Here is a 16831-nt window from a genome sequence, read left to right on the forward strand (position 1 = left end):
AGGAGAAGCGTTCAGAGATGGGACCAGCTGGATGACCACTGATATAGATTGCTGAAGGATCGATGATGGCAAGATAAGCTAAGGTAAAGTGGGCAAGTGTAATTTTGAAGGGCCGGGAGACCAAAAAATGATACATATATATGGCCGGTGAACCTGGAAGAAAGAGTCAAAACATGTTTGAGATATCAGAGGTCAGAGGTGGGTGGCTAGCACATGGAGTGCATGCCCTCTGTACTCACACTTCAGGGATCGTGAGTGAGTGCAAGGGACTTGCGGCTTAAATCCAGTATGTGTTCCTTAAAACGACTCTTTGAAAGCAGTCAAGAGGGTGAATCAACACACAAATAACAAATTGAATGGTTAAAGGATAACAAAGACAAACAATTGATATCCGCTGGCATGTGATTTGGAATCATAGGATTTAGTGGAAAAAATCATCAAAATGATTGAGAGTACGTATATGCTAAGCAGCTAAAATATACATCCAAATAAGAGTTTTTGAAGTGAAAGAATGAAGGGTGAAGGCTATTATTGAGCATCTCTTTGCGGTTTAGAAAAGATTAGCAATGTATGCTTCCACTGTCTTAATATAATTTTTTTAACCTTATTGAGTTGAATATAGTGGTGGAGAAATTGTATCATCAGTTTGTACTAGTTCCAGGTTGTTTAATAGTGATTTCATCTCCATCTCTGATAGTGGTACTCAATGTAAAATCGTTCGCAATGATTTAATTCTTTTTATTTTCTTTTTGATTTGTGCAAGGTGTTTTTTTTAGTGTGTTTGTGTCTGTAACCAAATCAATTTCAATAAGAGATTTAAAAAGTCTTTGTAACACTAATAAAAAGTTTTGGACATCCATGCAGATAAATTTTGATAGAAAGATTTCTAATTGGCAAGAAAAATAAAATGAATTTGAATGACGACGAACAAAATAATCGAACATCTTAAAAGGAAGAAGAAATTTCTTGCAATAAGAAATTCGATTAAAAGTGTATTTCATTTTTACGGAAATAACCCTTGCAAAATAAAACAATCCTTAATGAATGATCATCCTTTTTTGCGAATGATACTGAACTTTCACGTCCAATTTTCATCGAGAAAAATAGGTCATGTAGGGTAAATATAGGGTTGGACTAAAGAGGCCGACCCATTGGGGCCCATAAAAGATATCCAAGATCCGCCCGACCCAACTGGATCCGTTTCGAATCATCATAAATTAGGCAGAACAAAATGACGGTAGTCAGGTAGCCATTTTCTTACACGCATCTGGAAGGCCAGCCCGTCGTCCTCTGTCGGCTACTGCTTCCGATCTCGGGCGGTGGGGGAGAGCGAGGAACGATTCCGGCGGGGGAGGACGATCGAGACTGAACGAGGGAGATGTTTCACCAGTTCTCGGTAACGGCCGAGAGCCTGAGCAAGGCCTCGTCGCTAGTGCTCCGGATCGGTACCGACGCGCACCTCTACGACGATCCTGACGATGCCAACATCGGTTCCCTTCTCGAAAGTCGTTTTGACTCCGAGAAGGTTGACGCCCTCAAGCGTCTGCTTGCTCTTCTTGCCCAGGGCTCCGATGTCTCCCAATTTTTCCCCCAGGTTCGGATTGCTCTCCTCTGCCCTCCTAACCTATCGTATTGTCGAATCGATTCTAATGAACATGCTTGATTTCGGCTGAACGATTTAGTGTTTGGACTTCTTTAGGTCGTGAAGAACGTTGCGTCGCAGTCACTGGAGCTTAAGAAGCTTGTGTATCTCTATTTACTTCATTACGCTGAGAAGTATGTTTGCATTCTTTCTGTGTCTACAATTCGAATGTTGACAATATTTTCTCGGATGTTTATTAGTGTAATCAAATGAGATAGGTCAATGGAAACTAATTCTGAAGGTTCAAGTTTAGAAATTTAGGTCATGCTCATAGAGAGAACCTCTGTCATTTGAACTGTCGTACTTGTGCTTCTTAATTGTATTTTCTTCTTGTGCTAGATAAACATGAATAGCATTTGCAAGCTATTGCTTCTTACCGTCTTTTGAACTGTTCTACTCATTCTGCTTGATTGTATTTTCTTCTTGTGCTCAATCAACACGAATAGCATTTGCACGCTATTGTCTTATTGTCAGTATGAGCATCTAGGTTTCCCTGTTTACCTCTTATTCAATTCTCAACTGTCATGATCCAAGAGGTAGGATCTTATTTTATATTTTTATGATGTGTGTGAAGATAGTTCCCTTCGTCTCCAAGTACTTGACAAGTGCCTCTCTCAAATAACCACCCTCGAGTCAAGTTAGTTTTAGTTAATTTTACCCTAGTGGGTAAATGCAATCAGTTTCAGAAACAAGTTCCTTAGATTTAGGTTTTGTGTTGATTGCCCAATGGATTTTGGAACATAAATGTATGTCCAACCCACAACTGTCACATTCTTCTCCAGCCTGCCAAAGTCAATCACATGGATAAGTGACTGATTGACTATCTTCTATTATTTGACATTTGTCGATCCTTGTTGGTATTTGAGGTGCTTTTGTTTTAGGTTTTTTCCAACTTTTTTTTTTTTAAAATAGCTTTTAGCTATAGAAAAATGTTTTTGAAGTAAAATCAGAAGTTATAAAGGCTCTGTCAGGTATCACTACACTATTTATTATTCCTATGATGGCCTATCAACTTAGACCTTGACTTTTGATTGATTCATGTAATTATGTTCAAGTCGCATTTCCATCCAAACTGTTTACCTAGTTATTGTCATTGTTATTGTCATCATCATCATTTTCCTAACTATCTGGGGTCAGCTACATAACTTATCCTTTCATCAAGCTCTATGCAAAATATATCACTGGTATATCCTAATTAGTTAAACCACTTTCTAATAGAGTCTTCTTTGGCCATCCTTTCCCCTACATCTCTCAATCTAGTGGGTTCAACTTGTTTAGCTATTTATTTATCACTTTTGTATGTGTTCGTACCATTTCAACCTATTTTTCCTTTTTCTTCATACTTGGAGTTATACTTAATTGCTCAAGAATAATAGTATTTTTTTTTCTGGTAACCCTAGTTATCTATTTTAGCATTTTCATTTTTGTTATTGTAATTCTTTTGTACATGTTGTCTCCTAACTATAATCCAAAGTACAACGTGTTGTAGCACTATCTTGTTGAAAATTTCTTTTTAGCTAAAGGGGCACACAACCATCACACAAAACTCTAGAAACTCTTCTTCGTTTTGACCACACTATTCATCCTATTAATAATATCTTTATCAATATTTCTTTTTGAATGATACATCCAAGAATTTTCTGTCATCCATCTTAACTATCCTTCCATTAGTTTGCTATTTAGTTCTATTAAACATAAACCTTTCGTTTCTTTATCTTTTCCTCACAATTCAAGATTCTAATTTTATCTATTTATATACTCTTCAATTAACAGAATATTGCTTTGAAATAATATACATCAGAAGATTTATTTTGAAAATGACTGCTATATTCTTCTAGTGCTATCATAAAAGTGAGGGATTTAAGGCTAACCATTGACACAAACATATAATTATAGAAAAGGCATTTTTGACACTCCTAGTAGCTCTAACATTAGTAACTTATTATCATAGACATAATTTATGACATCAATATATTATTAATTGTTTTTCTTCTCTAGGACCAACCACAATGTTTACCTAATCTTATGGAAATTTAAACTAAAAGATGACTTATATATGACCTTTATGTGTCAGCAAAAATGATATAGTTTAAAATCTCCATAGTCGATACGATTTAGGCTACTTATTTTCTTGTTATTCTTTAAAAACAATTGTGAAAATTGGGACTTCACATCTTCAATCAATTTTGTCATCATTGTTAAACTTTTCAATTTCAACAACTCAGCACCATGTTTAATGTATTATAATATGGTTGTAAATATTATCCTGACATACTTATGTAGGATCATTTTTCCTGATCTCTGTTTGTTGCTTCCCTTAGGAAATTATACTTCAGAGTAATATCTCCATTCAAGAACCATGCACCACCTTTCTTCTTTCCCTTTTTCAGATGTATTTGCCACTTTTCATAGAGTGATGATTAGTGGCTGATGCAACATTTTCTACTTCACTGTTTGAGTCTTTTGTTTTTTGTGATTCTAATCAGGCGTCAAAATGAAGCTCTCCTCTCTATCAACTGTTTTCAGAAGGACTTATCAGATACAAATCCTTTGGTCCGAGCATGGGCCCTTCGCACTATGGCAGGAATCCGTTTACATGCTGTAGCACCACTTGTATTGAGAGCTATTACTAAGTGTGCTAGAGATCCATCTGCCTATGTCAGGAAATGTGCTGCCTATGCTCTTCCCAAGTTATATGACTTGCACCATGATGAAGATAATTCTTCTTTTGAGGAGGTAAGCTTAGCATGTCCCCGTCTTTCCCTCGTTAAGGACTTTAATGAACAGAAGAAAGTATTCCTGTGAAATTTTAATGAGAGAAATTTTATCTTCCTGCAGCTTGTTGATATTTTATTAAATGATCATTCCCCTGGAGTTGTTGGAGCTGCTGCTGCTGCTTTCAAATCTGTTTGCCCTTCCAGTCTATTTCTGATTGCAAAAAGTTTTAGAAGGTTATGTGAGACACTCCCAGATGTTGAGGAGTGGGGTCAGATTGTTCTAATTGAGATTCTCTTAAGATATATCATAGCTAGACATGGACTTGTGAAAGAATCCATTATGTTTAGTTTGAACACAATGTCAACTACCCCAGCAGCCGATGGTTTTGCAACTTTTAGTGGCACATCAGGTAGTTGTCATAGCTCTTTGGTGGGTACAACATGTGACCTCAATATGATAACCTTAATGTGCAAAAGTTACATAGACGGACAAATAGAGTGTTTTGCACAAACTGGATGCTCAAATTCTAACGATGATAAGTTGGATTTCTCTCTAACTTCCAGCACTAATGAAGATGTTGTGATGCTCTTGCGATGCACATCTCCTTTATTGTGGAGTCATAATAGTGCAGTTGTACTAGCAGCTGCAGGAGTTCATTGGATTATGGCTCCAAGAGAAAATATTGAAAGGATCATCAAGCCTCTTTTGTTTATTCTGAGATCTTGTCAAGCCTCCGAATATGTGGTAAATTATGAATTTCTTTAAAAATGTAGAATGAGCAAATAGACTCAAGGGAATGAACTGTTTTCTTCTCAAATTTGTGCGCTACTTCGAAAGAAATCTCAAATAGTATTATCTATTTGAGGTACCAACTTTGTTGTTTTCCCCACTTTACCTATTGCTTAGACAAAAAAAGAATAGTCCATTTTCACACTGACACCACTTAACTCATCTTTTTTCCATTTTTTAAAACCAGTTTTGAATGGATTTCTTGCCATCCTTCTTAGAAAGTGCTATATCTATTCCATGTTCTTATGTTGATTGTTTTCGTGTCCTTTATTTACAGTAATCTCCTTTTCTTTGCTTATCATTGCCATCAAAGTTGATTCCTCTTCCTAGATAGAATCATTCCTTTTTTCAGGGATTTCCAGTAAGTGGTATTCAAAGAATTACTTTTACTAACAACTCAGGTGGCTAGTAAGGATGTATTTCTTATTTATAGTTCACATTATTGTACCAGTAAGTAGATGAGGCTGCTTATATGGTGAAGTAACTGATGGATAGATAAAACTTTATAGCTAAAAAGCTTGCATAGGAATTTATAATATAAAATCCAGTAAAAAGTATATAAATTACACAGTTTATGCATACAATATAAAAATCAATTGATGGTTTGAATATACTTGGCAAATTACTGAAATCTGACAGGAATCGCCACCGGTAATATCTTCCATGTCACCCATGCTATTGTGTTGATGACTATTGTATCATGTTGACACTTGACATGCCTTGGCCCACTTCAACAACTGAGTCGAGATGAGTTTAAATAATATTTGTTATTTTTTAAAACTCATTTATCTAAAATTTCAATTCAATTGATTATCTAATTGCTATGTTTTTTTTATATAAGTAAACAAGGTAAGCGAAAGATTATAGGTGTAAGACTTGTCTTGTATGTATACTTCTCAACATACACACAAGTAAAATTGAGAAAATCATATTTAATTCAATTACCAATTAGCATAGTTTATTAAGTAGAAAATTTAAGTGAGAGGATTAATGAGAAATTTATTGAATTCATGTTGGTATTTTTTATTACTGAATATCAATATGGTACACTACAGAAAAAAATAATTCCATTAATGTGATTAATATGGTCCTATTTATAAGAAAGTAAACTAAGATAGAGAAAGAGTATTGAAGGAATATAATCCATCTAAACATATCTTGATGCACGCCAAAGTGCGTCGAGGGTTAGTACAACTTGGTGCCGAAATGTATTATTTCGGCTTTAAGGACCAAAACATGTGATAATACTTTAAAATTTGTCCCTAAGCACCTAATTGCCTTCTCTTCTTTTTCTTCTTATCTCCTTCATTTCCAATTTGCTATTGACACCATGTGTTGGTACTCCAACATGGTGCCGAAATTATCTCATTTCATTTGACTATCGGAACTTAGAATTTCAATACATGACACAAAATCTACTTTCAGAAATTAATATAGTTGTTTTTATCTTTTGCGCCACTTTCAATTTTAAGTTCCAAATGAGACAGTTGATTTCTTCATTTGTTCGTTTTTGCAGGTTCTCTGTAACTTGTTGGTGTTTGCCAAAGCGGTTCCTCCATTTTTTTCACAATACTATGAAGACTTTTTCGTATATAGTTCTGACACATACCAGATCAGAGCTTTGAAGCTTGAGATACTATCAATTATTGCCACAGAATCCTCAATTCCAATAATTTTGCAGGAATTCCAGGTACTTTCTGCTGCTGCTATTATTTTATTAATAATCATTATTTTAACATATGCTTATTGTGCGATTGGTTTTTCTCTACATGTATGACAAATCATTGCTGTTTTTGTTTCATGGCATAGTCTGAACCTCAACTCCTTTCAAATTTTGCTTACTAAAAAAATGCAAAAGTTTGTTAGTGATAATTTCTAAGAAACCTGGTTTATGATGGATAATTTAAAATTTCATTTGGTTTAGTTGGCACAGACGAAATGAATGGTATTGCCTTTGTACTGAAATTATAATTAATCGACAAGGGAAAAATACATATTTTCCCTATGCTGTCACGTGTTGCCTATATTTGGCGATGCAAACCTTGGTTTCATTCCCTATTGAGCGAGATGAACTTATATTCCATGGATCTCAGTTTCAGTTATTTAAACTCAAATTAAATGTAATGGATCTAATTCCAACTTTCTTAATTAGACATATAGTTTGAGTTAATTATATATTTAAACAATTACATGATATATGTAATGTAACTACATGTGGTATTACACTGAATAACCAGTAACCTCATGAAGTTCATCTTAAATTCATGATCAATGTTGATCATACCACAACCTTCATATTACTGTGGATCTATAGACGATATGTGATCAATCAACTTGGAGCTCTATAACTTGTATTTATACTCCCAATTTACATATATTGATAGACTTGTAGCACAACCAATTTAAATATCAAATGTCTGAGGAACCATATTTAACTTGGTGATGGAAAATTCTTGGATGGATTTCATTTGGATGCTTTAAGAGTCCATGCCTTCAGTTCTGGACACATTCTACTTATCAACGGAGATCCTTACTAATAAGACATTAGCAGAGACATTCTTACTAGTTACGTATTTTATAACTTAAAATATTTGCTATATTTTCTGGGTTGTTACCTTGAAATTTTAATTCATTTGACTATAAAACTGCAATATTCTTATTTTTGAAAGTAAGTAAACCAAATGAGAAGATCAAAGGCTAGAGCCAGTTCGAAATCATGTTGATATGCCCTTACTCGAGCCGACTCATGCCAAGTGTTAGCAGGAATCAAGCACTAAGAAGATAGTGTTCCAGGTTGACACCACAAATTTGCACTGATACAATTTTTTTTTTCAAATCCTCTTAATTGATTGATTTATTCTTTCCTTCTTGATTTTTGGAGTGTAAAATGAAGAAATGTGAGTTAGGTAATATTGATAAAATGTCAATAAATGAGCAAATCTAGGTGTTAATTGCTTCTCAATGAGTTCTTTCTTTGGGGTTCCTTACTAAAGATTTGGAAGTAAAGAATCCATCTTAATTGATCTGAGATATGAAATGCCCTATTTGGTTAATATTGAAATATGAAAATGACCATTAAATTTGGAATATTTTTCTTGCGAGAGCTGTCTTGTTTGTTTATTCTTCCTTCTGCTATGGAAGATAGCCAGCTATAATCACATAATAAGTACGCTTCGTCTTTAGGAGTTGATAGGTGGAGAATACATGTTTAGTGTTTGCAAATGGTGAATGTTCTATTGTAGTTTATTTCTACCATTTAGTCTAAAAAGTTTTTGATGTTTATATTTCTAGTTGTGCTGTTAGGATTATATTAAAGATCCAGATAGGAGATTTGTTGCTGATACTGTAGCTGCAATTGGATTGTGTGCACAAAGGTTACCGATGATAGCATCTGCTTGCTTGGAAGGACTTTTGGCAATCACATTTTATGGTAACTGCAGTTATATTTAATAACTTTTCTCATGATTGTAAATTTGCTGATAGAAATTAGGCAAATTCACAGAATCATCCTTAAGCAGTTCAAGCCAGATTGATGGAGAAGCCGGTGTCTTGGTTCAAGCAATCATGTCAATAAAAGCTATTATAAGGCAGAACCCAGATAGTTATGACAGGGTAATTGTTCTATTATCTACAATGTGATTCTTATTTTAAGTGTATTTCTTGATGAATTAGGGTTAGAGTTGCCTTGCTTTCTGACTTAGTTTCTCAATTAATCTACAAACTGAGGAAACCATAGTCAAATGGAACCTGGTTTCACTAGTATGTTTTTGTATATCTGTACTGCTAGAAGTGGTGAATCAAAACACTACATTTGTGAAGAGTAAATATGCAGTACTTAATCGATCTTGTTCATAACTCAAGTTCTTTGCAGCCTGACTCTAGATGTAGTTTGATAGCATTATGTCAGCATGTGTCCTACAAATTCTATGGCTTGGATTCACTGTGAAATATTAGTTTGGCGGCCCAGTATCATCAATGGAAAAAATATATATGAATGCTGCTGTGAGGCGTTTTGTGATGAGCCATATGTTTCCATATTGGGATTTCCTTCTCTGCTGTGGCCTTTGGTACATCTGATTTTAATATCTCCTTTGCTTTGTACTGGTAAATCAGATATTTTCAGTTTAGGAAGCCATTTAGAAGTTTCACTATTATGTATTCATGTTGTCCTGAACAAAGCTTCAAATTTGGTGAATTATATAATACAGTTGCTTTGAAGTGGGAAAAGCCTTTTGTTAAGGTTATTTTATATATACTCAACTTCTAGTAGTGTTTCTACATGCTAAGTGTATTTTGTCAAGCAATATATACAGTACCATGGTTCCAATCTGCCCTCTGTTTTGTATAAGCTTTCTTCCTTCTTCCTGACAGCTATTGCTCTCTTAGCCTTTTCTAGATCCCTTAGCTGCCCTGTGTCTTTTGTCCATTTTTCCTTGTGGATTATTGAGCCACCATGCATTTACCTAAATAAGGCTGGATTGATTGACATATATGAAGTTAATGGGGCCATGGGAATTGGATAGATCCCTTGTTGGGATGGTTGATCTGTGGCCTAATCTATTTCACATGGAAGATGAGATTCTCTTAATAGGATGTATATATGTCTCAGCTGTGTTAATTTTTAGTAGAACTTATTGCTAGAGTTAACCTTGACATTTGTGATGTTATTAGAAGGGATCTGATAGTGTATCTAATCTGCTGCATGACACCTGCATTTTTATGTTATTATATCCTTTTTTATTCTCTTCTCAAGTCATTTTAGGTCGATTAAAAACAAAGCAATGGGCATTCCATTAAAAAAATATATAGTAATTTTTTTAATATGGCACATTTGAAGTATCATTAACTTGGCTTCTTGGTACTGTAATTCTTCAGAGAGAATTTTTAATTTTGTTTTAGTCAACATGCTATTTACAATCTACTTCAGTCTTGGGCAGATCTGCTCCAGAATTAAATTGAAAGATATTCAGTCTCACTCAAAGGCATCATCTATGGTGGTCGATGGAAATAAATCTTTTTTCTCATTTGTATGTATGTTCACACAATTGGATCTATGCAATCGAAGTTCCACCAGTCTGTGGGTGGGGTGATTCTGCAAGTGGGTTGTCAATCTGGATAAAATATTAATTACTGCCTTGTAATCATGGCTATTTATCATCCCAATTATCCTCATAGCATAGATATTCTCCAAATTCAATCTGACTCAAACCCCTGGATTCTAGCATAAAGGTCTTGGCCATTTTCTTGTTTGTTTTTGATATTGAATGTTGCTACCAAATCAAAATAAAGTTACTATTAAATCTTGGGCAAGGATTTTGCTAATTTTGCTATGAATATTGATTGTATATTAAACTGTTTTTGGTTAATGTTTTCATTCCAGTTTAGGTAATTATACTCAAAGTCACTATAATGCTACATATTACACATGCTTTACTCTATTTGTTTCTATGAAGGTGATTGTACAACTGGCTTGCAACTTGGACAGAATAAAAATACCTGCAGCACGAGCGTTAGTTATTTGGATTATAGGAGAATACAGTGCTGTTGGGCAGATTATTCCCAAAGTAGTACCAAGCATACTGAACTACCTTGCATGGTCTTTTACTTCAGAGGAACCTGACACAAAGCTTCAGATCCTAAATACTGCAGCAAAGGTACTAATTCAAATTATCTCTGTTTGCTGCCCTTGTGCGCTGCATATCAGTGGACCATTTGTTGCATCCATGTTTTTATTTTGAGGTCTTAATTCATTCTTCCTGGCATTATCCCTCTCAACTTAATATTCATCATTTTTTCCCCTTTATACTTTGATGAAACACTTTGACCATATCTATAATGTTCAATGTGAGTATACAATTGTAACATTAACTTCTTGGTTGCCTATGATTGCTAACCAATTGAAATTTTATCATAAGCATTATTAGAAAAAACAATCAGTGCTTGAAATACCCTTTTGCCATTTTGACCAGTGAATGGGCTAATTGTGTGTTAATATAATTTTTTCTTCCATATGCTGATGCTTTCAGTTGTTTGTGCTGGGTTGAATCCAAATATATGTTTTGGTGTTCGTACTAAAATTTTTCATAAAAGAGAATATTTACTCATCAGTATGAGGTGTATTTGTTGGCATTGTTACATTAATATTCTGGTTGAGGCTAGAATAAAAATAATGACAACTCTGGAAGCTAGTAACATCTCACTTTTGGGTCATGAAGGATGTTATGAAGATGGTTACAAAACTTCAAATGATTCTCTTTTCTTTACTTTCTTTAACAGTGTGTTTCTTATGGTGGATTGACGAGCTGAACTAGTAACCTGAGCAGAAGGCCATGTGGGACAAACTTTCTCTATGTTTCATTGTAGAAAAATGAAGAGAGGGCAATTCTCTCCTATACTCCCAAATCGGCTGGAAATGAGCTGCAGCCAGAAATGTCGATTGTATTGAAGGAAAATAAATTTAAAAATCAGGAACTAGTATTTCCCTCTTTCCCTTCAAAGAAATAGTGGGGAAGAAAGATTCCTATGTTTCTTTCTCACAAGGAAACGATGAGGGTGTTAGTATAGATGGAATCCAAATATCTCCACAATGGTATGATATTGTCCACTTTGGGCCTAAGCCCTCATGGTTTTGTTCTTGGGCTCTTCCCAAAAGGCTTCATACTATTGAGATATTTTTCATCTAATAACCCCAGGATCTTTTTCATGTATTTTCAATGTGGACTTTGATTGTATCCCAACAATCCTCTCCTCAAACAAAGGACCACTAGGAGCCCCCTACCATTATCCTCATGGTCCGGGTCTGGGCCTCCCCTACCTCCTTTGTTTTTCCTGAGGGTCCCCACACCACATAGACCATGGCTCTGATATCATTTGTTAGTATAGATGGAATCCAAATATCTCCACAATAGTATGATATTGTCCATTTTGGGCCTAAGCCCTCATGGTTTTGTTCTTGGGCTCTTCCCAAAAGGCCTCATACTATTGAGATATTTTTCATCTAATAATTCCAGGATCTTTTTCATGTATTTTCAATGTGGGACTTTGATTGTATCCCAACAGAGGGAATTATTGTATCATTTCTCTTCTATCCACTTTTTATCTTTTTCATCATAACTGTCTTCCACACTTTCTTTTCTTGATGGGTAAGATAGTTTTAGCCTATGATAGTTCCTAGTCAATTTACTATGTCTAAGTTAGTTAGGTCTGGGCAGGTGACACATCCTTAGTGTTAGCCAATACCTAATCTCAAGTATCTAAAATATCACATATTACATATGCGAAGTAAAAAGAAATCACTAACATGTTGTGTCCTTGGACCTTGCTTTTAGAAATGCCATGTTCTATGTCTATTATCAAAGAAACGGAGTGGGCAAACAAACAAAGGAGCCTCACACTGAGAGAAATTATAGGACACTGGACCACTTTTGTATAGCTGACTCTAAATCAAATGAGAAATTAAATAATATGAAATAGGAAAATATGCTAGACTCTAATTGAAATTATAATTATCCCCTGATTATTACTTAGAGGAAAAAACACAACGAGTCCTAAACTACCAAATGCTAAAATCATTTAAAATTTAATTGCAGATGCGCCAATCTAGGACTATTCTCCAATTATTCTTTAAATTATTTCTCTTTTTTATATGTTATTTGTTTTCTATTCTACATTATTATATTCTTTTGCCGTTTGTTGTTTTTAAATTTTGCAGGTTTTATTATGTGCCCATGGAGCAGATTCATTGGCTTTCAGAAAGATTCTTAGCTATTTTATTGAATTGGCAAAGTATGACATAAATTATGATGTACGCGATCGCGCACATTTCATTTTTAAATTCATGCCACACAGTTTGATGACTTCATCTGAGAACGATAATGACTCAGATATATCACAGAATGGTAGGCTGCATCATGAACCTGGTGGAAAGATATTGAATGGAAGAATGCATTCAACAATATTGCCAACAAAGAGTTCCCGGATTTACCTTCCTGGATCTCTCTCACAGGTAGTTCTTCATGCAGCTCCTGGTTATGAACCCCTGCCTAAGCCCTGTAGTCTGCTCGATACTGATCTCGCTGCTGGAGTAGTCAATGAAACAAATGACTCTGATATTTCTTCTGGATCTTCAATTGAAGAAAGTGGCTCTGTTTATGATTCTCATCATTCTTCAATTAGCTCAGATGATGGAAATGAATCAGCCAATGATTCAAATGATACTGAACCTACTGCTTTGGCTGTCAGGAATGATGTTCAAGATGTCAGAGAAAAAACATTAGTTGATGTTTCTAATGTTAACGTTTGTGTTGATGATGCAAATGAGAACACCAAGGGGAACTTATCTGCATTTATCTCTACAGATTTGGCAGAGCTGATGCCTAAATTAGCTTTGGAGTCTTGGTTGGATGAAGAACCTGGTGTGTCATCTGTGCAAACATCTCAACAAGCATCTTCTGGGAGAATATCCATTAACAATCTTAATTGTAGTGTTACACCTAAACTTCATACTCTTCTTGATCCTACAACTAGTAATGGCTTGAGAGTGGAATATGCATTTTCATACGAGATTTCAACTGTATCTTCAATGTTAGTACTTGTTGAAATTTTCTTTGAGAACTGCTCTTCTGAACCAATAAAAAATATAGCATTGAAAGATGGAGAGTCTTCTTCAAGTGTGGAATCTTCAGACCAAGTGCTAGGAGAATCTGAAAGGTGTTTTTTGTGTTCTCTTTGACATTGGCCTTTTGTATCTAATATGGAATTTAACGCTTCAACCAGCTAGAGATTTATAATATGAAATCTTTTTTATCTTATCTTACCGCATACACACTGATATGTTTGTTTTGTTTCTTGTGTAGTCTTCTTCGAACTGATAATGTACCACCTGTGCTTTCTACTGAAGAGATTGCATCTCTAGATCCAGGTCAAAGGGTGAAGAAATTAATTGAAATCCGTTTCCCTCATCATCTTTTGCCACTAAAGTTGGCTGTGACATGCAATGGGAAAAAGTTTTTGACAAAGCTCTGGCCAGATATTGGGTATTTCCTTAAACCACTTTCTATAAACATGAGTGCATTTGTAGATCTTGAACGACAATTGCCGGGGATGTTTGAGTATTCAAAGAGGTCAGTGATTTTTCATTTCTTCCATCTTTTAACCAATCCTTTGTTAAACGTTGTTAATAGTAGTAGCCTAATCATTAATGACAGTATTGATTACAAAATGTGGTATGATTAACTACTTTGAATCAAGGAGACTAAGATCTATGAAGATCAGATTTATGTTCTATATAGGTAGTCAAGTAAAGTATCATTGATTTGTTCTAGTATGCATGGTAAGAGCTACATGAGGGTGAATTTGGGCGATTGCCCACAATCAATCCAAAAGTTAAGTGAACTATAAACATGAAGTTGTTTTATTAATTAAAGTATCCTACTAAACAAGTGTATTTTTTCATAAAATGGACCCACTTGAAGGGTTTACACAGTTAGTTCAATGTGGAAGGAAAATCAAAATTATCATTTATTTTTTATCAACAATGTTTTGAATCAATTTACACTTTCTAAATTTTGATTTAGTTTGCAACTAATTAAAGTATTTGACCCCAAATAGTTTCATAGATCTTCATCCTATGTATATATGTGTGTTTGTGTGTGTTTAAAATGATCTCTAAATAAGAGATATAAATAATGAAAATATGATTTTTTTTGTATGTTTGTTTGTTTTCCAATCTCAAAGAACTTAATGCTTTTCAATTTATATTTTTCATTTGATATCTCACTGAATAGCTAAAAGAATTGAAGATCCATTTGTTGGATGTGATATAGTTGGTAATGAAATTATTTGAAACTTGAGGTCCCTTACACGGTTCAAAGTGGGAATTGATATAAATTGTTGGTCTGCTTCTAGCTTACTTTCATTCTATTTTCTATATTGCAAAATAAACAACACAAAACTCTAAAGGTATCTTTTTTTATTGTCAATCTATTTATTGGCCACTACAAATGTTTATTTTTCAAGAACTCTAAAAGTTGATTGATTAGAAAAAATTAGTTAGTAATGTTTGTTCAACTGAACCTAATTTCACCATTTGAATAATTTGTTTAGTTTCAGAATTTGCATAGTTTAAAGGAGAGTTTTAATTGTTTCAATTTGATTTGACCCGGTTAGAATCATTAGGCCTGTATATCTGTGGTAGCTTCTGCATTTGTTTGAACTAACTTATTTGCACAATTAAATGTTCTCCCATAGTCTTGGAGCTTGGAGCTTGGCCTTGCCCTTGCCCATGCTAGACATGAATAATAATGACACCAAAAGATCATAAAAAATTAACAGAGAAAATCTTAGGATGATTTTATTGTCTAACCATAAGATCATTTTGATCACATCCAATGTAGCAGCTTAACTGCTAAGATAATTAAATGCTGATAAATTGAAATCATGTTAGCAGTAACACTGTTATCTTTTGTCCTCTTTCTTTCATTATATTCTAACTTGAAGATCTAATCCATAATAGTATTAAAGGCATCTACTAATATCTTTCCATAGAATTTGCCAGTCATTCCTTTCTTGCCCTCTCAAAAGGCTCGTTGACCTCACCATCCAATTTCCATTAACTAAAATACAAAAAAAAAAAAATCTGTTTTACCTTTCATTTCATACACCTTTTGACAATCTCAACACCAATTCAGCATGTCCAAGAGCGTGAAGAACAATGTAGAAATTTCAAACGTTTCTCTAATATTCACATCTAACAAGCTGTTTAAGTTGGCTCCCTTTCAATACAGCTATGCAATAATTTTATGTTGATTGTAAAATGAATGAACTTAAACAATAAGAAGAGCATTGAATTAATAACACATTATGACATTCTTATATCTCTGTAATATGAAGTCCCATTTTGATCATTTTAAGCATACAAAATTGAATGCGGATACTTTACACGGATTAAAATTATGTTCCTTGATTGCCAGTGATTTATCAACCAAAACAAGTTATTGAAAAATGTATACTGGTAGGCACTGAGATACGGGCAGTTCAATTTTTACCTATTAGGAGAGAACATGAGATATAGAACAAAATAAAGCAACTTAGTATGCCCATCTGTGTGCAATTTTGCTTTGCAATGAGTTATACTTGTAAGAAGATGGCAAAGGGGTTTATTTCTGGTACTGTACCTTTTTTTCCTGAAAAATTTAAACACCATCTTAAATCATCTGTAACAGGTGCACTTTCAAGGACCATATTGAGAAGATTGTCCATGTGAAGGATGACAGTTCAATTCATTCTGATAAAATCATTTTACTTTCTCAAATTTTGACATCCAAGGTTCTCAGCAATTGCAATGTTTCCCTTGTGTGTGCGGACATCCCTGTTTCTTTTAATTTCGATGACGCATCAGGCTTGTGTTTACGTTTCAGTGGGGAATTATTGAGCAGCTCAAAACCATGCCTGATTTCTATCTTAGTTGAGGGCAAATTCTCAGAACCTATGGTTCTCACTGTCAAGATCAACTGTGAAGAAACTGTTTTTGGCCTAAACTTGCTAAACAGAGTGTCAGCATTTCTGCAATGAAAATTCAGTTTTAGTTTTAAGGTAGTGATTGCACGAAACCACAAAATCTGTATTAAATATGTTACTTTGTTAAAGATTCAATTGATGGTTGATCTGCTACTACATAGATAA

At 34.4% G+C, this 16831-nt stretch overlaps 1 protein-coding gene across 1 annotated transcript; it reads left to right on the top strand.

Annotated features, from left to right (window-relative positions):
- The first annotated feature begins 1258 nt into the window (after nt 1–1258).
- LOC141822885 (AP3-complex subunit beta-A) lies at nt 1259–16831 on the top strand. The gene is made up of 11 exons (XM_074710194.1): nt 1259–1594; nt 1700–1776; nt 4129–4378; nt 4481–5104; nt 6666–6839; nt 8453–8579; nt 8652–8761; nt 10603–10803; nt 12861–13858; nt 14005–14271; nt 16372–16831. Exons 1-11 carry the CDS (start codon nt 1379–1381, stop codon nt 16718–16720), a joined length of 3393 nt encoding a protein of 1130 aa, XP_074566295.1. The 5' UTR covers nt 1259–1378; the 3' UTR covers nt 16721–16831.

This window comes from Curcuma longa, chromosome 3 (genome assembly GCF_044706935.1).
Source record: "Curcuma longa cultivar G26 ecotype Majalengka, Jawa Barat chromosome 3, ITB_CL_G26_1.1, whole genome shotgun sequence".
Classification (NCBI taxonomy): domain Eukaryota; kingdom Viridiplantae; phylum Streptophyta; class Magnoliopsida; order Zingiberales; family Zingiberaceae; genus Curcuma; species Curcuma longa.